This window comes from Rousettus aegyptiacus, unplaced genomic scaffold (genome assembly GCF_014176215.1).
Source record: "Rousettus aegyptiacus isolate mRouAeg1 unplaced genomic scaffold, mRouAeg1.p scaffold_m13_p_2, whole genome shotgun sequence".
NCBI lineage: Eukaryota > Metazoa > Chordata > Mammalia > Chiroptera > Pteropodidae > Rousettus > Rousettus aegyptiacus.
In genome coordinates, this window is record NW_023416295.1 from 6,385,322 (window position 1) to 6,411,225 (window position 25,904).

General features: G+C 40.3%; 1 protein-coding gene across 5 annotated transcripts in view; it reads right to left on the reverse strand.

Annotated features, from left to right (window-relative positions):
• Positions 1–629: 629 nt before the first annotated feature.
• Positions 630–25,904, reverse strand: part of LOC107507409 (nuclear body protein SP140-like protein) — a 50,342-nt gene continuing 25,067 nt past the window's right edge. Inside the window, exons 7-21 of one of the 5 annotated variants that reach the window (XM_036236162.1) lie at positions 21,932–22,012; positions 20,747–20,830; positions 19,596–19,682; positions 15,884–15,970; positions 15,554–15,670; positions 14,664–14,717; positions 11,214–11,318; positions 9,211–9,353; positions 8,017–8,064; positions 6,513–6,557; positions 4,200–4,315; positions 3,381–3,489; positions 3,007–3,084; positions 2,652–2,795; positions 630–1,391 (exon numbers count right to left, since the gene is read on the reverse strand). In XM_036236162.1, the coding sequence (XP_036092055.1) occupies positions 1,284–1,391; positions 2,652–2,795; positions 3,007–3,084; positions 3,381–3,489; positions 4,200–4,315; positions 6,513–6,557; positions 8,017–8,064; positions 9,211–9,353; positions 11,214–11,318; positions 14,664–14,717; positions 15,554–15,670; positions 15,884–15,970; positions 19,596–19,682; positions 20,747–20,830; positions 21,932–22,012 (1,406 nt within the window). In that variant the 3' untranslated portion in view covers positions 630–1,283. Of the gene's footprint in view, positions 1,392–2,132; positions 2,796–3,006; positions 3,085–3,380; positions 3,490–4,199; positions 4,316–6,512; positions 6,558–8,016; positions 8,065–9,210; positions 9,354–11,213; positions 11,319–14,663; positions 14,718–15,553; positions 15,671–15,883; positions 15,971–19,595; positions 19,683–20,746; positions 20,831–21,931; positions 22,013–25,904 lie in introns of those variants that run through there. The other 4 variants (XM_036236164.1, XM_036236160.1, XM_036236163.1 and 1 more) reach the window with 4 other exon arrangements.

Sequence of the window (25,904 nt, forward strand, 5' to 3'; positions counted from 1 at the left end):
ATCAAAAGAAAAATGCCATCTTAGCAACAGGCTAAAGAGAAACCTTTATGTAATAAATCTTCTTTCTGGAGAGAAAGCAAAACATACTCCCCTTAATGCCCAGGTGGAGAAATAGTTCATTAAACACAGCAAACAACCAAGGTGACAAGGCAGTTCAGAAAGAAAGAGAAAACTCTTCATAAGAGAAGCTTAAAGACATGGAAATATGCAAGTTAAATGACAAAGAATTTGACTTGTTTCAAAATTTGTCATTTCAATAAACCTGGCCGGATCATTTGCATAAGACCAGCAAGAATATCAATTAACCATTTAGGTACTTTAAATTCTGCTTTTCTGGAATCTTTTATAAGGAATTTAAGCAATTTATACATTTTTTCTGAAGAGGTCTATTCTGATATAGTAACATAAATGCCTGGACATAGGGGATCTCATTCTATTTTTCTTCATTTACAAAACAGTTCTAGCTGTAAGATGGTAGTGTCGTTTAGAGACCCATGCTCTGGACAGTGTTCTCCTAAATCTCCAGCTCTGGAAGATACAGCCCAGATAGCTACACTGGGGTAGAGAGGTGGAAATGCTCATAGCATTAAGGCTTGTTACAATTAGTTGATCACTTCTAGCTTGACTAATGTTAAGTAAGTCCAAAGATCAGATAGTTTTCATAAGGAGAACAAACAGTTATAAGATCTAGCAATTTGGTAAACCTTGTATTCTCCTAAAGGTTGGAAGAAAGTCAGACACAATGCACAAGATAACAGGAAGGGAGGAGTGGCTCACACTTTCTGCTTCACCTTGGACCCTGAGTACTAGACCCTTAAAGGGGGCAAGTGTGAGGTCCACTCAGTCTGGTCGAGATAAGGTGAACAGCTACTCTGGGTTAGGCCGGGTCGACCGCTTGTTGTCTGCCCCTTCAAGGTCTGAGTGACCTCCTCGCCTTTCCATGAGACAAGACACAGACTCAACAAGTCAAAGCGAACACAAAACTGCCTCCCTCTTTTGGATCAGATAAACAAACTCATTAAGATTCTCAAGAATAATTTCCCTCTTCTGTTCCTCCAGGGTTTCCTCGAGTTCAGGAGAGGGTTGTTTTCCTGGGGTCATAATCCATGAACGCTTGGCAGAAGATGTCTTCAGTTTACAAAACCAGAACATATTCCAGATCCAGATCTTTTCAATTCCTTGTTTCTTATGCTGCAAACAAAAGCACTTTACGTCGGAAGCACCCGGTCACGGGCTGTCATCCAGCCCCCACAGGGAACATTCTCGGGTACCAACAGCATCTGCTACACCATGAAACTGTTCTCATTTGTTTCCTGAATAGTAAACACCTCCTTAAAATTATTCTCAAATTCTGCTTCCAGTCTAAGACCCATCAGGCCAAAGTCAGTGAACTAAAAAAAATAGAAAGGAAAAAAAAGAGAGAATGACAAAAGTAATGACACTCATTTTTAGCATTTAGACACATTATAATTGAGAATGGTGGCCTTAAACATCTAAATAAATTAACCAGGTTAAGATTAAAAACTCACGTGGCTAAGAGTAACTTCTGCTTTTTAAGTATAACATTATTATTTTAATACTGGACGGAAATGGGCAATCATTGCCATTCTTAGGAATTCTTACTCGTTGTGTTCGAGTTGTTCATTTCAGTGAGAATTTAAAAAGTAATCTATGCTCTTTGTAGCAATTCAAGTAGTACAGGGTGTCCAAGTATACTCCACAATCTTCCTCTCCCGTGGTCACTTCTATACCTCTTTGGTGACCCCTGTTAACTGTTTGATCCGGTCGCATGCAAAGAACCTGGAGTTAGGGACCCTAAGTTTGATTGAGTGTATCTGGGGAGTATATGCAAAAAGGAGCACGATAGGACTGTTAGATGCAATGCTCTCCTCCCAGGGTTTGGAGCAGGGAGAACTCAACTGTTTTCAACGAGATCCTGTCACCTTTGTGGGGAGGAATGAGCTCTCAGGGGCCTGGAGTTCTGGCTGCAGGGACACAGTCTGACTCACGGTTACTCTCTGTGAATGAAAAAGGGTCTCTGTAATAAAGCTGTCAAACTTCAGTGACTGAAAGTCACCTCACGGGGTGATCAGATCACAGGGTGATCCTTATTGGGCGGGTCACCCCAGGCACATAACTTCCTTAGTAAAAGGTTTATCTTTGGCTTACATAAGCCCTGTTCATTGCTTCTGTGCATCCAGGTTAACACATCTTTAAATGCCTCTTTTTCAGACCCCTCAGAGGCATATCCACTCTCAGGACCTTGTTAATTATCCTGTAATCCAATCATAGAGATTGCCCACCTCACTTTCTCCCATGTAACCTTCCTTAGCTCCCTCAGGGCCAAATGTAGGAACAAAAGAACTGTCGTTCTCAAGAGTGCTTGAAATCTTGCTTCCTGGCATGCATCAGTTTGTCTCAAGAAAACTCTCACAAAAATTTTCTACAGGTATGAATGTTCTTATGTCGACATGTCCATGGTGATCTTAAATCCTGAGTTCAAAAGTCATGCGCTTCCGGAACCCTTGCTTATGTAGGCGTGTGAGACGATGAGAGAAACTAAAGATTCCCAGCGCCAGGAAAAGAGAGTGACATAATGGAAAAAAGAAAAAGAAAAAAAAAAGGAAATGGGAGCAGGAAGAGACACTTACCTTTTTAGATGCCCTGTGGTTCTGAAAGATGAGACGCACATCCCGCACGAACCCCTCCACCCGGGGGTAACCCTGCTGATTTAGCTTTTTCTTGATTTTGCCCAACCACATGGGTTCCTTTAGTTGTTGAGAAATCTCATTAATCTGATGGAAAAAATTATTAAGGAAATTACTAGCATAATTCAATGTCTGCCTTCTGTGGATTTTTGTAAAATCTAGCAGAAGTACAAGGAAAAGATGACAGGAGCTCTGACTCTCACTCCCGTGGGTTTCAGATCACAAATCCCACAAGCGCTGTGTCAAGATCAGGAAACATCATGGTGGCCTGTAATCAGGGTGGGCTATTGTTACTTACACGATAATAATATGGTTTGTCCTTAAAAAATGTGCTCTCTGAATGGCAATAGACTTTCACAAGGAGGAATTCACATTTCTGCAAAAAAGAAAAAACAGAGGCTGTGAATGAAAAGTAGCTTAGAAGGAATGAGCCACATGCAGGCTCAGGCAGACGCAGGACCATACCAGACTTTGGGAAGTTTCCCCAAACACGTATGGCTCTAGGAAACAATTCTGTAATGGCTGAGTTATTTTTTCTGCAAACAAGTTCTGGTGAGATTTCAGCGTGGTCGAGACAAGGCTCGGAAAAGCAGTCGCCGGCCCTTTCACCCTGTGACTGACTTCTCACGTGTGCCTGCAAAGGACAAGGCTCGGGGTTCGAATTTGACTCACCAACTGCTCCTCAGGCCCCATCTGCTTCGCCAGGACCTCAGATTCCCTGTGACACTTCTGACTTGCTGAATACGCCTTCATCCTGCAGAAGATGCAACTCCACGGGTCCCTGAGAGGTTGGACAGAAGTAAGCAAGGGCCGGGCCCCTGGAAACAGCCACCGTTCCTACAGCTGCCACTGTTCTCCTTTCAGAAACTGCTGACGGGCAAGCCAGGGGATGAAGGGGACACTGCTCAGAGGTGCCAAGGACCCCACGTGGGGTCTGAGATGATGACACCCCTCCCACTGAGGGTAGCAGGGGGGGTGCGGGGGTGGGAGAGCAGCGTCAGAGTGAGTGGTGGGCTTCCTTTTCCCCATCTCAGCAGCTGGGAGCACAAGGAACCCTGCCCACCAGGCCTGAGTGTTGGAAACGGCCTTAATGCCTGGGCACCTCGAGCTTCCGTCAACCAGTTGAGAATGAGCTGAAATGAGGGAACCAGGCCAGGTTTCCTGCCTTTTCTGAGTTAGCATGTGACACAAACTGCTGGAATTTCCACTCCCATGAATAAGAGTCTGAGTTGGAAAATTTCTAGGGAAGGACAGTAGCAGTGTACAGACAAAGGAGCCAGCCACCGGTGCCAGCTGCCCAGAGGACAGAGAACACCACGCACCTGCCACCAGCGTCTTTAAACAGCTCTCCAGATCACACTGCTGGGACCCTGACCACTGACCCTGCTCTTTCCGCATCGGGACGCAAGTGGGAACTCCACTGGGGGAGCGTGCCTGGCAGGGGGCGCGGGGCGGTCCGTAATCAGGAGGGAGGGGCTGCATTGCACAAACCTCTCAGTCTCCACAGGTGGCAGGTGACAGTTCTTGTGAAAGGATCTTGAACAAGTGTCACAGCAAAACAGCATTTGTCCACTGTAGCACACCTCACACACATTTGAGTTCCTCAGCTAGAAGGTAAAATGATATATCACCTGCGAGACCCTGAAGGCCAGCCCTATGGAAATCAAGAACGCATAGCCTTTTGAGAACCCGCATGGACACTTATGTGCTTCTCCTTGAACCATGAACGGTCCGTGTGAAGTAGAGATTTCAGAAGAAATAGTGAGCTGCAATGAAACTCAGGAGGAGGGATCTGTGTGTCAGACCAGAAAGTTTTCCCTATAAACACAGAGATGCTAACACAGAAAACTAGCAACAGAACAAGAAGATGACTTCATAGGAATCTGAATAATTTTATTAATTTGCAGATAAAACAAAGTCCTGAGATAGTGTTAAGTGCATTGGCCCACACCACAATGACTAAAAAGACTCATGGAGAGAATTAAACAAGAAGGAATAAGCTTCTTAGTGTGAAAAGTAATAAAAGATAAAAAACACTAACAACTATTTTGAGTTTCCGGGCTTTTGAGTACAAACGCTTATATTAAGTGAGTGGGGTTCTGGTCATTTCTCTGGCCATGTATGCAGAACTACAAGCCCCAAGTAACATCTTGCCAGGAACTCCCACTCAGTGTCTGGGGGATCCTGAAGCACATCCCCAGTGGGGACCGAGGAGGTTCTAGCATGGACGCCTGGGGCCGTTTTTCTTTTCCTCACTGCAGAGACTCACAGATACCATCATCATTCTCCAAAAAGTGATGACTCCTTTCCTTAGAAGAACAAGGAAATAACAGATGTAACAAATGTTTAAGAGTCTTGCATCTATAATCTTTTTAAAAGATTTATCTTTCTGGTTCTTTGCCCAGCTGCACGTTAGAGTCATCCAAAGACAACGTATCAAAGACTACTGTCCTGGCCCCAACACCAGGGATTCTGAATTAATGGGTCTGGTTGGGGTACAGGCACTGATATTTTTCTTTAAGTGGTAGAATGAGGAATTTCGTGCATCAGATGCATGTGGGGACTTTTAAACAATCCCAATGCCCAAGCCATAACACAGATTGATTAAATCAGAATTTTCTCTGAGCAGAGTCTGCTTATTAAGGCTGGGAGATATTATAGGTCGATGTTGAACTGGCCTGTAATATATGTCCCAGGGGAAGCTATTAACAGAGGTAAGGGTATTCTGACTGAAACAATTTTCTTTTCCTTCTCTCGGACTCTTGGCTGTGGGTTGTGCAACCTGGCCCTCTGTGTCGACGACCACCATCCCAAACAAGCCACAGAAACACTGGACTCTAGGCTGTTTAGATCACTGAAGACTCCCTCAGCTGGCCAAGGGCAAAAATCAGTGTGGATAAGATCTTCATCTTGCTGGGGGATTGCCTTGGGGTACAGTGTGTGTAAAACAATTTGACTACCCCTCCTCTGTTAGATGTCATATGACAATGTCACTGCATAAAATACTATGGAATTCAGCTCCTTGGAGTCATGCAAAGACAACTCTGCTTAAAATGCCCATCTTTTTGCAAAGAAAGGAATCAAAATATGATTTAGTTTAGAAAGCAGAGGCTTCTACAATTTTGGCAGATCTTAAAGCAGGAATCCATATGGTATCATTACAGTTATAAAAAAAACCCATGATTTGCTAATTTGCTAATGGTGATGATTTCAGTTCTAACCAGCTCAGCACCTTGATGGCTCTCTCAAGATTGGGTGCAGGACCTCGGTATAGGACTCACTTGCCCTGAATACATTTCTCTGCAGGACTCATGACAGGGTCCACACCTGGAACCTGTCAGCTTGGCCAGGTTTGTTCCTTCTGACTGAAGCATAAAACCACCTTAGCTCTGCCTGCACCTCGGAGAGGATGTTAGGGATTTTCCTTTCCTTCCCTACTGCCTACTTTGATATGCTGTTCTCCTCTCAGACGTGTCCCTCGCCCCTAATCCGCAGGCCAGCCCTGCCCATTACCACCTCGAGCCCCATCTCTGGACACCCCAGTGGTGGAAATGGGAAGTTTCTAATGTGGAAATGGGAAGTTTCCACTGAACAAACGGAAAGGATGCTTTCACCCTGAGATACCCGACCCCAGAACCATCAACCTGACACGGATGCCGTCTACTGTTCTCTGCTCATCACACACAGCGACACGCTCCAACTGAGTGTGAGCATGCTTCAGGGAAAAACGGCAATGACACAGATAGTGTACCGAAGGAAAAGGCCTAGGCAATTCTGGGGCTATAGATGGGAAATGGTACTTACACATTGGTCAATGAAAGTTTTGTCATGAGAGTCCAGTAGTCTCTCCTGAAAATAGGGAATGATTGAGTGACAATATTGAATGTGATGTGTGCATCTATCACTTATTTAAACAGCTGGCTCGTGAGAAATTCAATTCATAGTCTATTCTTTATTTTATGAACCTATATATCTACGAGGAGAGTTAAAAGTGCCAGAGTACCACTGTTTGGCCCAATGTAGTCCCATATCCTGGCTCTCAAACCCAAGGTGGGCTGGGGGTCGGGCCTTGATTTCCACAGATGGCGTTGGAGAAACTCCTCTGGTTCTCCAACTTCAAGGGGGCCCTGGGTCACTCTTTTCTGTATTAGGAAGTGTCATCCCACCGGGTGAGCTGCAATGAGAGTATCAAGCTGAGGACTCATCACCAACAGCCCCTGGCGAGCCTAGAATCCAGGAATCCATGCAAGTGTCCCATAGTGTACCCCATTTCCTTTGGTAGCTCTCCCTGAGCACGGTCCCAAGGTATAATGTGCCCAAGATCCCCAGTGCAGCAGCTCTCCTCCAGAAGTTGACCCTCCTAACCCCACCACACAAACCCTAAAATGTCAGCTAGCTGAGATTTCAGAGGTCACTGAAGTGTATAAGAATGTCATTTCCTCCCTCTCTTCTTCCTCAAGTTCTCATTCATACCTGATCTTGGAAAAACAGCCACCTCGTCCTGAATCTAGACTGCATATTATGGATTTTTTTTTTTTTGCCTCCATTGCCTCCTTCCATGGAAGGAGCAATCACTTCCACAGACATAAAGGAGGTCTGCACAGCCCCTCAGGGGTGTCAAGGGAGTGGCATCAAGGTCAACCATTTTCCAGGTCAGGCCCTCAAACAGGGTACATCGAACTCCCAAGAGCTTCCTCCTCAACAGCTCTATCCTCATGAAGGGTAATATGTTCCCCTTGAGAAAGAGTTCTGTGTTTCTGTGTACAATTTATTGAAAGATGAAAAAGTAGGAAAAGAAATGTGCTTTTACTTGCCTATCTTATGAAATGATATATGCTTTAGTATTTGGCCCAATATAAGATGATCTACTATAATAGGGTCCTCTCAAGGAGTGTAAGCAAACTTTTGCTCTATCGGATTTCAATACAATTAGAAAATAGTAACTTTTATGAAAAAAATTCTGGGTTAGAATTGAAAATAATCCTGTCAGGTTATTATGAAATATTATATATTCATGTTTCCTTTTACAATTTTGAGACCTTCCAACATCTACAACTAAAGCATATCTCTGAGGCCTATTTTGATGACTCCTTAGTCATCTACATCTCAAATGGTTAGCCATCCAAGGATGACTTTGCTCTATATACAACATAATGTTCACAGCAGCAACTCTGAAGGCATGGGCTCCTCCAAAATAAGAGCTGGTGGGAGCTTAATCATAATTACCCGATTGAGAAGCAATAAAATAACATATGGTACTTGAAAAACCGGTGATGTGAGAAAATGTAGAAAGTTATATCATCATTACCTTTTTTCTCTTGCCATATATTATTGGAGGATTAGGTAGAAGTCCTTCCTGAATAATAAAAAGATCCAAGTATATGGTTAGCCTATATTGATGTTTTGTGAGTCTGATATTTGTACCCTACTCTTAAATATTTCTACCTTGATGTCTCATGATCAGCTCAAAGCCATTCTGTCTAAACAACAAACCATCTCTCTCACCTGTTCTTCTAGAATTCATTAATGGTAACTGGAAAATCAACTGAGAAACTTTTTCCTTGCTTCTGTGCTTTTTTCCTGTCTTAAGGCATTTTCCTTCACCATCTGACACTTCACACCTCCTTTCCATTCCCACCACTGCCACTCAAGCGTGCATCCTCACACCAGGGCTTTTCATCAACACACACTAATCCCACACATCCTGGGGATCAGACACTCTGGACAAACTCAGGCACACAAAGGTGGACAAGCCTAGAGGGGTCCGGAGAGAAAAGGAGAATGCATGGAAGGAGAATATAGTACAGTGCGAGAGGTCCTTAGCAGTGGGATCTGGGGGCCCAGGGAGGGGATGACCAGGCCAGGCCAGTCAGGGCATATTCAGAGAGGAGGGACAGCTGAGCTGGGCATTGCAGGTTGAGTATAGCTTCGTTGGGCTGAAAGAGAATGAAGTCATTCCAAGGCCCCGTGACTGTCTGAGGTACTGTTTTTGATACATTATTTCACACCGCAGGACACCTCATGGGTTCTACGTTGTCCAAGTTTTGAGTTTAAACTTCTAAGGCTGGCATTAATTCCCTCCACAAATAACACTAAGGGATGAATTTTGCCATATCACACACCAACGGTCGACCTCGACCCTCGGAGCTACGTTCATCGTGGTTCTGATATTCGTGCCATTCTTTCTCTGGAGCATCTTCTTCCTACGTGCCTGACTCAACTGTCTTTCTCCTTTCAGTGCATAACGTTGTCTGCCAGCACCCGAGTCAGAATGAACGTTCTCTCTTCCAAGCTCCTGCATGTATCCTGATGGAGCCCTTTACCACACTGAGGTACTGCCTTGCACTGAGGCATGAGTGTGGGGCACCTCTCCCCAGTGAGAGGAAGAAGTCAGGGGTCCTCAGGGCCTCAGCTATAACTTAACATATATTATGTGAGCAAATGGTGATCTTATCTTAGAGTACAAGGAAAGTTACATCTCCTACCCTAGTCATTGGAATACCTTTATCAGCCATCGTATGCACCTCCCCCCACAGTACACACAACTCTTCCAGTTTTTCCAGCCTGAAGGGACTCCGTTTGCTCCAAATTCCTGTGGGGTGAACCAGCTTCCATCTTCACCCTGTATACACTTCATCGTGGATCCTGAAAGACAGGGGTAAGTTGATCCTGAAGCCTCTGCCCTCATCAGATCTGGAGACACATAATTTGGGCTCAAGACACATAATTTGGGATCAGTAGCAGGAGAGCCTGATCTCCCCTTTCAGAATTCAGAATTTCCAAACTCAACCTGTAAGTCCCCTCAAAAGAGATTTCTACTTCATGTGCGCATTTCTTTGACATCTGTATAACGAAAAAGATATGATTACCATAGAAATCAATCTTATAAAAGTATTTTTAAATAACCTTCAAAAGAAAAGGCAAGTGATTCTGATGGATGAAAAGATTTTAATTTGCTGGAGGTAGGGAACCGGTCAGGGACTCAGGAACACCCTGGGACAATGTGGAGGCAGAACCTCAAGTTGAACTGAGATCTCAGGTTGGTGCTCAGCAGCTCAGAATGGCACCATAACAATATCTGTGCTTTATTGCAACAATTTTCATCCAGTTTAATGGCATTATTGAACGTACATTTATCCACCCTTGAAATCAGAGGCAGCAGATATTAAAAACAGAAGTTTGAATGTTATCCAGGGGAAATTTAAGTTATGTATAAGAGAATCATATATGAAACATTCACTAGTCGTGGGGGGGGGAGCAAATCTAAACCACAATGAGATACCATTTCACACCCACTAGGATGGCTATAATAAAAGTCAGACAATAACAAAAGTTGGAGAGTATGTAGAGAAATTGAAGCCTTCATACATTGCTGGAGGTGATATAAAATAGTACAGCCACTGTGGAAAGCATTTGCTGGTTCTCAATTAGTTTACCCAGAATCGCCATATTAACCAGCAAGTTCACTCCTGGAAATATACACCCAAAAGAATGAAAACATATGTTCACACAAATATTTAAAACAGCACTACTCATAACTCCAAGGAATGAAAAGAAAAACCCAATCTGGTGAAATGGATAAATGGAATATTATATCTATTGGCAATAAAAAGGGACGTACAACTAATACATACTACTGCACGAGTGAACTTTGAAAATATCAGGCTAAGTGAAAGAGCCAATCACAAAAATGCACATCTTAAATGGTTTCACTTTGAAATACCTAGGATTCACCAATTTATTGCGCAAAAAATAGATTAGTATTTGCTTGGGGCTGGGTGGTGGGGTGAGATAGGAATTGGCCTTGACTGCTAATAGACATGGTATTTTCTTCAGTGGGGGACAAAGATGTTCATAAATTACATTGTGGTGAAAACCGTACAGTCCTGTAGGCATGTACAGCAAATTCAGCATCGAATTGGACACTCAAAGTGATAATTGTATCTCAGTATAGTGATTTAAGTATTTTAAATTAATTATGTAAGTTAATTCCTACAGCTGCTCCATGAGGCAGCTTTCTTATCATTATCCCTGTTTAAGATGAGAATTTGAGGCTCAGAAAGGTCCCCTTTTCCGTGCAGATGAATCAGTCACTTTTGGCATAGCTGAAGCTGGGACTATCTTGTGATCTCACTACATCAAGAATCCTACCCTAATAATGATGATCCAAAAAGGATATAGGTTGTGAAGGCTGAAAGGCTCTTCCTTTTTATTTCTAATTCAAAGTAAAATAAGCAGGATTTTACACACATAGAATGAAGTTTCTGCATTCCTCTCTGGTTCTCTGGACATCCTCACAGACACTTCCCTGTGGGGGTGAGCACTCACCATCATGTACCATTCCTTAAAGTGTGAAAATGTCATCTTAAGATTCCTTCTTCCTTTTCTCATGCCAAACGAGGGCCGTAATTTCTTTGACAATGTGTAAGTCACATGGGTAATTATATCATTTCTTGTGATTCCTTTATATATAAGTTGCAAATTAAACTAGACAATAAAACTCACCTTGTTTCAATTTGTTTTTATATAACATCCCCTTTAGTCCACCACAGGTCACAGGAAGTATTTCAGAGTGAAAATCCACACTTTCATCGATGAGCTTTCTTGACCCTGAAAGAGAGGATTTCTTCATTTTGTCTCATTTTGCAATTGTATGTGTATCCTCCACCCATGTTGAGGTCACTCCTATAAAGATTTAGGGGTACTTATGAAACTTTATTAAACAAATCTCTAGTTACTATGTCTGTCATTCAAGTAACATTTTGATGTAAAACTGTAGACTTCCCACCTCTAATCTCAGCCAGCCAGAATGCCTTCAGACAGACCTCGGACTTCAAAAGAAACTGTGTTAACTCCCAATGTCATCAGCTCCAATGATTCTTACATGACAACGAAATAGGGCTGCTGTCACGTTGAGCAGGGGGCTTTCCAGCTATACTGTTTTGCTGCAGTTAGGTAGCTGCAGAAAAAGCGAGAGACTATATAGCTCCCTCCCAAGACTGTGGGTGGGTTACTGACAGATAGGAACGGTTTCTGAACATCATTGTCCTCAGCTTGGCACAACCAGTATGCTGCATCACTCCTACATGAGTTTCAGGGACAAAGGGTCTGATGCATTTATCATTTCTAGGAATTTATTCAAGACGTATGAAGGCGTGGAGCCACAGAAAGCCTTCCACAAGAAAGTTCATTGCAGCTTTGTCATACTGGCAAAAAAATGTAAATATTTGTCGTGTCTATCAATAGGAGAATATACACAAATTTGGCATGTTCATACAATGCGCACTAACTGAAATAAATAGGAACCAACTACTGATACATTCAACAACATGGATAAAAGTAAAAATAGGATGCTCAGGGAAAGAAACCTTACACTAAAAGAGAATATGCTCTAAAACCTTATTTCTTTAAAGTTTTAAAGCAAGCTAAATGAAGTTTTCATGAAAAATGAAAATAGCGATTGCCTCTGATGAATGAGGGGTAAGGATAACACCAGTAAAAGGTCTTCCCAGGATGATGGTCACGTTCTGCATCTTGATAGGATTTGGACTATACAGCACAATGCATTTCTCAGAAGTCATGAAATGATACCCTTGATTTTATTACATTTCATCATAAATTTTATCTTCGAAGAAAAGTGTTTAAAGTTAAGTTGGAAATATGTTAAAATTTAACCATGTCTTGTGCATGATATGTTTATTTAAAGTAAGGGAACAGTAACGGTATGAATAGACTTATTTAGATTTATGATATCACGCTAAATGTGTTTATACATGCATGGAAATAATTTGGAAAGATATATATCAAATTTACAAAGTTCAGATATTATAAGGTGTAATAATAACATAAAGATGTGAACATCTTCAAAAAGTATAAATGCTATTTTTAAAGATGTAACCTAACCATATTAAGGTAAAATTGTCTTTTCATTTTGTTTAGAGAAAAGTATTAGTTCTGCATTCCCACTGTAATAAATTATCATAAACATCATGGCTTAAAACAATGCAAATTTATTATCTTACAGTTCTGCAGGCCAGAAATACGACACAAATCTCACTGAGTTAAACTCAAGGTGTCAACAGAACTTTGTTCCTTTCTTGAATTGTAGAAGATACTTGGTTTAAAATCGTTCCCAGCTCTCTCTTAAGGGTGCCCACATTTCCTGGATCATTATTCCCTGTCCTCATCTTCCGAGCCAGCATCACTGCATCTCTCTGATTATTATTCCAGGGGTACATACTCCTTGCTCACAGCACAAAATGTTTTCAGATGTTAAGGACCCATATGATTTGGTTGGTGCCACTCGGATAATCCAGGATAATCTCCCCCATCTCAAGATTCATAATTTAATCACATGCTCAAAGTCTCTTTTTTAATTATATGAAACTTATTGGGGTGATGTTGGTTAATGAACCTATATAAAATTCAAGTGTAAAATTCTTCATGTAAAGTAACAGATTACAGGTTCTAAGAATGGGACACAGATGACTTGGTTTCAGCTGGTATAGAATTCTAAAGAACCTTATAGGTCTTCTACGTATGTTGTGGAGAATCACTCCATTAAAAAGAGGTTCCTCCATAGAGCTTTCCTATTATAATTACGGACTTTTCAGAACTGTAAAATAAAATCTCTTTTGGGGTTCTAATGAGATGGCTGAGGTCTATGAGCTACATAAGTCAACTATTCAGAGAACCTTTTCTGTAACTAGATACTATGAATTTTTTGCTAGTTCTGAGACAATAGTAAAAAGTTGTACAACCATACTCCTGTTCATTCTACAGAGCACACTTTGTTGACAGTGAATCTCATAATTTAAACATCTCTTGCAACCTGGCTAGGCTGAGAATTTTACAGATTATCGAGTCCCAATTCTTTTGGTTTAGCAATTCTTCCCTCAATTTATCTCTTTCCTCTCACATTTTATTATAGTCAGCAAAACAGAACTAGCTGCACCTTTATCACTTGGCTTATTAATCTTATTATGTATCCAGAAAGTTCTGCTTTCCACCTATTGAAAGGACAGAATGCCACTAAGCTTTCTGCCACTATGTAATAAGGATGCCCTTTCTTCCAGCTTCCAAAACATGTTCCTTATTTACTTCTCAGTTCTCACCAGCCTCACCTTCAACCTACGCATTTCTACTGACATCTGTTCAGCATGAAGTATGAAGCCTCTGAGACAACATAGTTTTTGTTTCCCACGTTCTTTACCTCCTTCTGAACCCTCACTAGCAGTCTTTGCACCACGTTTCTATCTAACTGTTCAAGGCCATGTAGCATTTCCTATCGTTCTGCTTCAAATTCTTTCCCTTGTCCAATTCCCTCAGCCCATGTCCAATTCCCTAATGCCAAAACCGCTTCTACATTTAGAGGGGTGTGTCACAGCTGGCCTCCACTTTTAATAACCAAAATCTGCATTACTCTTCTGCAATAACTTATTGCTACCATAAAAATTAACCACAAATTTAGTGGATTAAAACAATGTAAACTTATTATCTTACAGTTAATGTTGTTTACAAGCCTGAAAAGGGTCTCTCTGGGATAATTGAAAGTCAGTGGGCCTTCATTCCCTTCTGGAGGCTGTGGAGGAGAATCTAGTTCTTTGATTTTCTAACTTCTAGAGGTCACGATATTCTTTGCTTCTTTCTTCTGTCTTCAAAGACAAATATTGCATCTCTCAGTGAGTATCATCCATTTCTCTTCTCGCTCAGAAACAATCAGAAACAGCTGTCCAATTTTTAAGGTCCATTCAAACATTGATTGCACACAGCTATCCAGGATAATCTTCACTTTCAAGGTACTTACCTGAATTGTATCTGTAAAATTCCTTTGCCATGGAAGGTAACACCTTACAGGTTCCAGAGATTAGGATGCAGACATCTTTCATATTATTAAAAAATGCATTAAAATAACTACTTTAACATCAAAAGCAAGTAAAATCCTATGCAGCTTACCTCTTTTCCTCTTGAGTTTTCTCAAAGTAGAGTTGTTTGCAAGGGCCACCGTTTCTAGAAAATAACAGGAGATGGTGAAAAAAAACTAAAATTAATAAAAGTTCCAAATCCTGGGATGATTCATGCTATGGAGTCTTGAGTTTATAAAGGTGTTTAGATGATCATTTCTCACTTTCTTCTAAAGGAGCTAAAAAGTTAACTGAGAAGTAGGGGTCCAGAATGAGCCCTAGGACTTTATTATTTCTCAATGGTACTTCGAAAAACACTCCTAAACACCAATATTTTCATTTGGTCATAGATAGGAATAGGTATCCTGTCATGGCCACAGCTAGGATTTTTTGTAAGAAAACTAAAGAAGATTTTATGTGCAAAAGTTTGTAGGAAAACACGGTAGAATTAGTGACAGGCTGCAGGACATCCATCAAAAACATCTGCTGTGTTAAGAGTAGTTGATCTGAAATTTTCCCTCTAGTCAATTAACTGGGAGGATCGCTTGCCTTTTGAGGCATTTCTAAGGTTTTGACAAAATGACACTGATCTACTAGCAGAAGTGCACTCTGCTTTTTTCAGATTCCAAGAATTATTGGAAATCACGGGGAAGGAAATCACTGTACAAATACGAACTTTAGTACTAACATACTGATGTAGTAAACAAGACACTGCCAGTGTAAGAGTGTATTTCTACCACATCATTCATGTATAATCAAGAGGGTCAATCCTTTAAATACGATGTTTTAATAATATCTTGACTCCCTGCTATTCCAAAAACGGTCAGGTAGAGGAAATGCAGAAAATAGGATAAGATGGACTGGACCACGTGCCACAACCCTACGTGGGGTCTGTGGTACCAGTGAATCCATGCTCATCCGCTGACCATCACACAGCCTTACCTGTTGTGTCGCGTGTTCGGCTCCTTGTAGTCCTTGTTTTAGTACCTTCTGGCATGTCTTTTGAGAAGCTCATAACATGGGAATACTCCTCATTCACACCTATTGATCGCTCTGTCCCTGAAACAAAATTGTGGTGTGTGAAAACATTTCATTTCTCCCAATGGTCCTCTTTTCTATAATATTGTGCATGCCATTTTCACTTCTCCCTCTAAAATCTTTTATTGATCCTTCCTATTATCTCTCCCTTTAAGTCTCCCTTTTTTCTTCTCTTGTCTTTTTCTCTTTATGAGAACTCGGTTCATCTTTTTATAATTTTTCAGTCATAATTACCTTGTCCATCAGAGGGCGGTAGGCTAGAGGGAAGCTCTTCTGATTCTCCTTCTCTATCCATTTGGAGAGCTTCTATTCCACCAGACACTAAAGAGAAACAAGAAAACTACTGCCCAAGGATCCTGAGACAGTGAATAGGAAGAGGTCCTGGGGCTCTCATGCTCCAAATCTATCCTTTGAGCTTAGGATCAAACTACTTGTTCTTTGAAAATTATAACAAGTAACTACCAAAATCACTTTTAAACTTCTCTTAGTTGGCCAATGAATACTTGCATCATTAACCATATTTAATCAGGTCAATCAATGGCAGCCTTACACTTCTGAAAACCATACAATCAGTAAAAGCCACACTCGAATAAGTCTGTGTCTATGGTTAAATGCTAACCCACTCATAATCACATCTAAAAGTTACAGTGACTGAACCACATGCTTCCCAAAACTCTATATAAATTAGTAGTTTTATTTTAAAAGAAATTAGGTCCAATAAGTATAGTGCCTCCTTTTACCATGTGCCTTGCTAAGCAAGCAATAAAAATCTCTTTAGGCTTCAGCTATTGTGTGATGAGCTATCCCTTGAAAATAGAGTGCCCACCAAGATAATCACAAAGAATCTTGCATAGAGGTGTCCTGTGAGATCCTTAGACCAACAGTTATAAATCCCCAGTTTCTTGTGCCCAACTCAGATTGTCTTCCTCATCCATTGCCAACTGAAACTGTCTCAACGACAACTTGAGCTCTGATGTATTTCATGAACTTTTATATCTGAATTTATCTGATTATTTAAAGATGTGTATGCAGTAAGATACAAAGTAGTTAGACACTTGGTTTGGAGGTACGGCATTTAGCAAAAATTCTGTAAATATGTTTATTCTTTTACTACCTAATTTACTCTCATTCTCTTTCGTCTATTTTTTAAAAGTCTTGTCTTGTATGTGCTTTTTTGTTCCTAATTTTTCTGTGCTTCTTGAATGTTAGAAGAAAGTGATCCAAAGAAAATGGATTCAGACATAGACCTCATAAGTCCCCTGTCAAAGTCAACTCCAAAGACTAATTAATGGGTGTGGGTTCATTAGATAGCAGCAACTTGTGCAAAGGCATTCGGTCACACTTTGTGGTGAGTCCCTCGCCAAAACCTTCATAAAGACACCTGATATCTTGTCAACTTGTGAAAGAAAATCATGTTGTCAGGTACATCATCTTAGGTCAACTTATACTGTGGAATTGATTATATGTCCACATTTTAGTCTCTGCTGTGTGGATGAAACCCAGTACTTCAATCACACCCAGGAGACCATTCACAGTTACAGTTAAATGTTGTGTCCTCTTTACTGTTTGTCACGGACTTGTATGGAACAAAGCTACAGTCTACCCCGGCAGAACTCTACTTCCTCTTTGTACTCTCAGTATGAGTCTACCTCCTGCACTTCTTTTAATAAGTGGCCAAATTTTGCAAAATGACTTTAGATTTCGATGGAGGAACTTTTTACACATTAAAAGGAAATAATGCATGTCACAGTATTTCTATTAAAAAAGAGAGGAATGTATCTAAACGTTACAATTTCTCAACCAATAACTGTTACTTTTAGATCATTATTTAAAACTTTATTTCTTAAAACAAGAAAAAAGAAAAATAAACCTTACCTATCTAACAGGTAGAGATGTATTTTTCAAGTGAAACTAGCATATTAAATGTACCACAGAACTACTTTCAGAATTTCTGAAAAAGTTTTTACACATGATCAATTTATAGTTGACCTGTATGTAAGTATACCTACACGATGTATGATTCAGGATGTTCAGGCAATAAATAAAATAGGCATACTTCTTTTTCTTGTAGTGCCTAACCTAATCACTACATTTTCTCTAACAACAAATCTTTTCTTAAATACATTTATGCTCAGCTTTGTTTGATGTTCTGGTTGATAAGGATAGTCTATATTATTTGCTAAGAAACATCAATGGCTCATCTGAACAGTTATGTCCTAGAGATTTACTTAAACCTCTTTGTGGTAGGCAAAATTCTAAGATGACTCTCCAAGAGTTCCTTTCTTAACCGCAGGGAACATTAATATCATGAGATATTACCCCCACCTCTACATTATGCTGTAATACAGAAGTGAAGTGAAGCAAAATAGCTTATCAAGAAAAGAGATAACCAATACTGGTCAGGATGTGAAGAAAAGGGAACCTTGAGAGCTCTATGTGGGGTTGTAAATTGGTAGAGTCACTGTAGAAAAGAGAAAGGAGCTTTCTCAAAAAATTAAAAATAGAGCTACCATATGATGTAGCAATTTCACTTCTGGGTATATATCCAAAGAAAACAACATAACTATGTCAAGGAGATATCAACAGCCCCATTTTTATTAGAGCATTGTTTACAATAGTCAAGACACAGAAGCAACCTAAAAGCCCTTTGACAGATGAATGAATAAAAAAAATTATATATGAAATGGAATGCTATTTGTTCATGAGAAAGAAGGAAATCTTGCCAGTAATGAAAGTGAGGGCATTATAAGTGAAATAAATCACATAAAAAAAGACAAATACTGCATGATCTCATTCTAATGTGGAATGTTAAATCAATCAAACAGACAAACAAACAAAAACCAAACTAATAAAAAAAAATATATCAGATATGTGGTTACCAGAAGTGGGGAATGGGGGGTGGTGGTGTGGGAATTATACTTCCTGTTATAAGATAAATGAGTATTAAAAATGTAATGTACAATGCGATAACTATAGTTAATACTGCTGTATCAAATATTTCAAAGTTGCTAAGAGAGCATATTGTAAAAGCTCTCATGACAAATAAAACTTGTGTGTTCGTGTGTGTGTGTGTGTGTGTGCGCACGCACGCGTTTTTGGCTATATGAGATGATGGATGTTAACACAACTTTTGTGGTAATTTCACAATAATATAAATTGAGTCATTATGCTGTAGACCTCAGTCTTATATAGTACATTGTGTCAATTGTATCTAATAAATCTCAGAAGAAAAAATAACTTTCTGAGCATCAGGAAATACAGTAAAGATGGTTGGCATGGTTGGCTTATTCTAATTACATGAACCTTTAAATGTAAAGTTTTTTTTTTCTCTATATGGAACCAAAAGAAGATACCAGATTCAAAGAAGACTGAGAAGGATTGAAAAATTCTACAAGCTATTGTTGGATTGAAGATGTAGGGCCATATATCAAGGAAAGTGAGTGGCTCCTTGGAGCTAAAACAATTCCTATTCAGCCATCAGCAACAAAACTGGGACCTCAGTCCTACAACTACAAGGAACTAGATTCTGGCAACAACTTGGATAAATCTCCCCCAGAGTCTTCAATAAGAATGCAGGCTGGATTACATCTTGATTTCCTCCATGTGAGACCCTAATCAGAGAGCTGTGTTGAAACCATCAATAAATACATGAAACCCACAGAATTATGACGTCATATATTAGTCTTCTGTTAAGATACTAAGTTTTTGATTTGTTATACAGCAAAAAAAAAAAAATCATTTTCCAAGTCTTAAAGACCTAGGTGATAAAGAGTTCATTTGTACATTCTCTCTAATCCAATACATAGTCACATCCTCTTATATGCTATAGGTCTAGACAACTCTTGATATCTGCCTCTTCCTTTAAGTCTCTCTTTCTTCCTCTCTTGTCTTTATCTCTTTATGAGAACTCAGTTTCTTTTTTTTATAATTTTTCAGTCATAATTACCTTGTCCATCACAGGGCGGTAGGCTAGAGGGAAGCTCTTCCAATTCTCCTTCTCTATCCATTTGGAGAGCTTCTACTCCGCCAGACACTAAAGAGAAACAAGAGAATTGAAGTCCATGGATCCTGAGACAGGGAAGGGGAAGAGTTCCTGGGGCTCTCATGCTGCACATCTATACTCTGAGCTAAGATGACCTGCTTCCTCGGAAAAATATACCTGCTCCAATGATCAACCTGAGGTGCTACAGAGCCATCTTTTCACATCATTCTGCTTCCTTTACTTTTCTTTGACTATATGTAGTCTGAAGAATAAAAATAAAAGATTGTATTTTTCTAGATTCAAACTACCTATTCTTCAAAAATTGCAATAAGAAACTTATAGGATCACTTTAAAACTCATTGCAAATGGCCAACAACTACTAACAACATTAACCACATTTAAACAAGCTGATCAGTGATAGCTTTACATTTCTGAAAATAGGCCAATCAGCAACAGCCACACTCCAGAAATCTGTGTCTATGGCTAAATGGTAACTTATTCATAATCGCTTCTGTATCTGAAAGTCCGCTGTCCCTGAGCCACATGCTTCCCAAAAAGAAAACAGTACATTTGATAGGATTTCTATGAAAGAAGAGAAAAATGTCAAAATTACCACTTCCCAACCTTACTTAATACTTTATAAACAAACAAACAACAGAAACCTTCTTTATAGTTAGTGGACTGGGATCTATTCTGCAAATGAAATGTCTTAAAGAAGGACTAACTTTAGAAATCCTGGAAAATTCTTTTACACATGATTGATTTACAATTAGTGTGAACATTAAAACACCTAGACTATTCATGACCTAGATTCGCGATCTATAGGCAATAAAAAACACATGCAGAAAACTCACCCTGAGATAACCAGGAAGACCAAGGAGGCTCAAGTATCTCCTCCTGGGATGTCCCTGCCCTTAGACCTTTTTTGTTTTGGTTCACCTGATCTGGAGGAGAACATGGCTGCTGTTACTATGATCAGGTCCTTTCCACTCGATCTACACATTGCTTCTGTAGGGGTATGTGAAGGAAATCAGGATAGGAGAAGAGAAGAAAAGAGGCAAAAAAAATAAAAATAAAGACTTGATTCATGAAGTGCGGATTGAAATCACGATTACCTTCTCTGTCACGTAGTGCTGGGCTGGCCACCTCTTCTCGTTCTTTTTCGGTGATCATTTGGGGAATTTCAGGATCACATAACACTGAAGAGAAACAAGGAAATGAGCTGGGTCAGGCTGTCTAAAGCACAGGTGAGCTGCCCTTTGGGAAATGGACATCTGCTCCAAGGACATCACCTCATATCTGACCAGGGGCTGTTCCACCTCACGACCTCATGCTCCTGCTCTCTGCTCCTCAGTTACCTAAAGACCGACCTCCAAACATTTCTTCCTCTGCACTAGGAGAGTCTTCATGATTACTAGATTTTGAGAGCTCTGCTTCTCCTATCTCTTTACTTTTCTATATTTTGTTTTTCCTTGGTGATCTTGATCAATCTTTTTCTGCATATTCTCTCTAGCTCACTTCTCCCAGGTCTCTCCAGCCTCTATACCAAAATCCGGTCCTTCGCTCATTGTCTCCCTAGATCCTTCCCCTCCCTCCCGACATTCTCTGTTTGAGAAGCGGCAGCGTCTGTGTATCAGGTCCTGTTCTCATCACCCTGGGAGCCAGTAGGTCTCCCTTTGACACTGACCATGTCACCATGTTCACCCCTACTAGCCTCACACAGCCATCACCTGCAGTGAGATACTCGGACACAGGTATCCGCGTTTCCTCCTACACTGATCTAAGGAGAAAACAAGTGTCCTTTGTTCATGCTTCCATTTCCTTATTTCCAAGAACAATTTCCCTGGCTAAGATCTATTGCTTTATGAGGTAGTACTTTGAAAGAAAAAAGTTCTATGCAATCCCATAACCTATGAGAAATATGTGGCATACTGTAATTTGGGCTTGAGAGTCATTGACCCTTCTTCTGACAGGTAGATCTCAGAACCATGTTACTTTTGAAGCTTAACCCAGGTTATGACAACATAATGATATAATTATTAAGCACTTATTAAACATTCATCTTTCATTTTTTATATAGAAATAAAGGTGAGCAGGAATTAAAATCACAATATTGCATCTTTAGTATACATAAGTATAAAGAATGTAAATGGAAAAAGAAAAGGTCATTCCCTGGTGTTTATGACTACAGGATGAAGAGAGAAACCATCAGTTCTCACACTAAGGGCCATGCTGTTCAGCTCTGGATTCAGCCTCCTGACACTCTGTGCCTTGAGGCTGGCAACCCGCCCCTTCCTCACCTGGCTCCAAACTTGGTGGGGAATACAAGAATTCTTGAGTCTCTTCTCCATCACGGGATTCCCAAAAGCCACTGCTGTCCTCTGAAGAATAAAATGAAGTCCCTTAAACTCTCACTGTAGAACCAGGGGGGAATCATGGCAAGAAAACGCATAGTGAAGACTTGGGAAGCAAAGATACTTCCTAGGTGAGACTGCCCTGTTCCAGAACACCCTGGTCTGCCCTTTGCATCCACTCGGACTGCCAGTGGACTCACTCTTATCGCTGTCATCAGAGGCTGGGAACAATTCACCTTCTCCCTTCCCACACATACACCTGATCCTCTCTCTACTTCTTTCCCATCCCCATTGCCTCTGCTCATGATTTCTGTCTCTGTCATTATCTCCAGATGCTTCTCTTTAATTTGATGTGTTTCTGTCTCCTCTGCTCCTGCCTCTTTTAATCTTGAGTCCCTGATACTTTCCCATATCTCACTGTGTCCTTCATACACCCTTTCTCATACTAGGTACTAGGATAGGCATTCTTGAAAAAGTACAAAAAGCCTCATCAGGGCATAGAATAAGGAGCAGAGTGAGCGAAGGAAACATTAACAAACACAGGGGAAAGTTGTTCAAAGACCCATACATAAAAGAAAGAACAGAACATTGCAATCACTGAAAATAGATATACTCTCATTAGACATGAGACAGACAAAACAGGCTGAGGTGCCATGGTGAATGGAAGGAAATGAACATCACAGAAAGGATTGCTGATTGAATCCAAGGACAACAAAGGTCACCAGGTTTATATGAAAAAGTAATACGATCTGATTTATATTTGCAAATAATAATCATGCTAACATGGAGAAAAATGGGTAAGATAGAAGCAAGAGAGAACACAATATCGATCTTCCATTTACTGAGGTGCCAACTCTGGTAATAAGGAGTTCCTAGTTACACAAAAGAAAATGTTGCTTTCATTTCTGGAAGTGGCAGTTCCCTAAGAATATCCTAATGGAGAAGATCCTGGGATAAATGCCAACATGTCATAGATGATAACCTCGTGGGGCAGGTATGCCTACCAGGCAAGCAAGCCCTTGAGATTCTTTCTGCTACCTGAGAGAAGCTGAGGCTGCCAAGGACGGGAGTATTACTCTCCGTATGTTCTGAGCACCACTCTCTACCTGCAAAGACCTTAATTTGAAGACTCACTACTGAGGTGCAGTTCTTTTGGTGGGAGAATCTCTGTCCAGGGACCGGTACATCTCCATAACAATATCCCAACTTATCTTTTCCTTTTACAACAGTCTTCACTCTTTGTTGGTTTTAAACTACTCTGATATAACTTTTTCTCTGCATATCATTCTTTGTGCACCATTTGGTATTTGTTCGCCTCTCTATACATAACTTCTCTAATTTTTATCTCTGTATCTCATTTTTTACTGAGGCTATAACCTTTCTACATTGTCTCTCTCTCCATCTCTATTACTCTGACTCTTAACCTTCTGGATGCCTGTGAAAATTCTATTATTTTACATATTTCCTCATTCTCACAGATGTCTTCTCTCAAACTGATGAAAATTCTTCCATTTCATATTGTACACAGTGCCAGAGAGCCTTTGCTAATCAACTCTATCCTAACAGTCTCCCACAGCACCTTTCTAAATTATGAAGATAGTCATCATTCACAAAACTGATTTCCATTTCCTGGTATTTCCAGAAGTAGGCCGTAAAAGTTCTCCTTTCCTTATTTGCCATAACCTACTAATATCTTTATTTCAGCACGCATTTAGGAAAATCACCCAGGCACATTGGCGCTCTCTCCTACTTGTAGCATATTCTGTCTCCCTCCATTCTTTGTGCAAGAATTCCCTCACCTCCCAGGAGCTCAGCTCATCTGTATCTTTCGTCTCTCTGGCAGTTTAGGGAAAACAAAGCAATTTCATCTCTATGTATGTGAATATGAAGAAGTGTATGGTAGGTTGGGAGAAAAGAGAGATCTTCCATGATGACTAGAAAACAAACATTTATTGAGGTAATTGGGAATTTAAATCATAATTACCTTCTCCCTCAGATGCTGTTAGGCTAATTGCCTTCTTTAATACTCCATCATTATTTATTTGTAGAGCTTCGGAATCATAGGTCACTGCAGAGAATGAAGAAACTTATGGACCATTGGCACTGATAACAGACCTCAGCATGTTCATGCCAACCATGATGGGAAAGTGATATGTCTGCCCCAGCACAATCTGGAGTGCAAATGGATGACAATGAATGTAAAAGTGAATGGACACGGGTGAGTGGATGAATGGATAGATGGATGGACAGATGGGTAGGTGGATGGATGGATGGACAGACAAATTGACAGATGAACAGAAAGATGGATAAATGGTTCGATAGATGGATAAATGGACAAATGAACAGTTGGACTGATAAATGGATGTACGGATGGATGGATGTGTTGATGAATAGATTTATTGATGAGTGAATAGATAAATAAATGAATGGACAAATGGATGAATGGGCAAATAAATGAATGATTTCATGGGTGGGTGGATATGTGGATCAATGGATGGATGGATGGATGGATGGATGGATGGATGGATGGACACATGGATGGATGGGTATATGGATTCATGAGTGGATGAGGAAATAGAAAAAAAATATGAAAGAATAGGTGGTCTTCTATGTTGATAAAAAATAAATATTAATTAGGTCATAGGTCATTTAAATTATAATTACTTTCTCCATCATAAGGTAGCAATGTTGGCATTTCTTCTGACTTTCCTCCTTCATCAAGTTCTAGATCTACAAGTTCACAGGACACTGAAGACAGAAACAGAATTTGGACAGACAATGAGAGTGACCTGGATCTACCTGGAGGGGGTCATGTCTACAGTGCATCAGAGCTCTGCTGCTCAGAATTGCTTCTTCGGAATAAAAGCATCTTTGCACCAAAAAAGCTTTGCTCTGCACCATTGAGCATTCTTAGACCTATTCGCCTTTCTTCTCTCTCTTTTCCCCTTTACTTTTGCTAACCCTGATTCTACACATTGCTTACTCTGTACCATAAAGCTATTCATGGATCTCTTTGACTACGTTTTTCTGTTCCTGATCACTACCATCTCTGCATTTCTGTCTTGTTCTTCTTTGGTGATATTCTTTACCTCTTTACTCCACTACTTCCCTTTTTATTCATTGAACTTACTTCATCTTTGTCTTTCCTATACCTAGGATTTCATTCTTCCCACAAAAACCAGGGGAGTAAGTTTAAAATTATCTCTCTCTTTCCAAACCCCAAGCTGGTAGTGTTCAGATTCCATATACATTTAGATAAAATGAAGCCCACTAGGCAACTCCATTTGGTGCCCCCAACCTACAATTTACTTTTTTTCTGTCCTTAAATTCTACATCCAGGGGACCCTCCATTAAGGCACTAAGACCTCCTTTCCTCCTTGCCTTTCACATACGTGGGGAAAGAGAGGCAGAGAAAGAAAATATTTATGTTGAAAAGGAGAAAGAGAAGTGTCCCTTTCTACAGACAAACAAATAGATTTAATGAGCTAATTAGTCATTTAAACCACAAATACCATCCCCATCACCCACCAGCAGGTCAGGGAGATCTTTGCAATATGCCTCTATCAATCCTGTGGAGAGGATGAAGAGAAAATTTGCTGGTGGGACTGCAAATTGGTGTAGCCACTCTGGGAAAACAGTATGGAGGTTCCTCAAACACTACAAATTGATCTACCATATGATCCAGTAATCCCTCTACTGTGTATTTACCCCAAAGATTTAAAACCCATATCCGAAAAAGATATTTGCACACCAGTGTTCATAGCAGTATTATTCACAGTGGCCAGGACATGGGAAACAACCGAAGTGTGCTACAACAGATGATTGGATTAAAGAGGCTGTGGTACGTATACCAATAGAATACTACTCAGCCATAAGAAAGATGAAATACTGCCATTTCCAGCAAAGTGGATGGATCTTG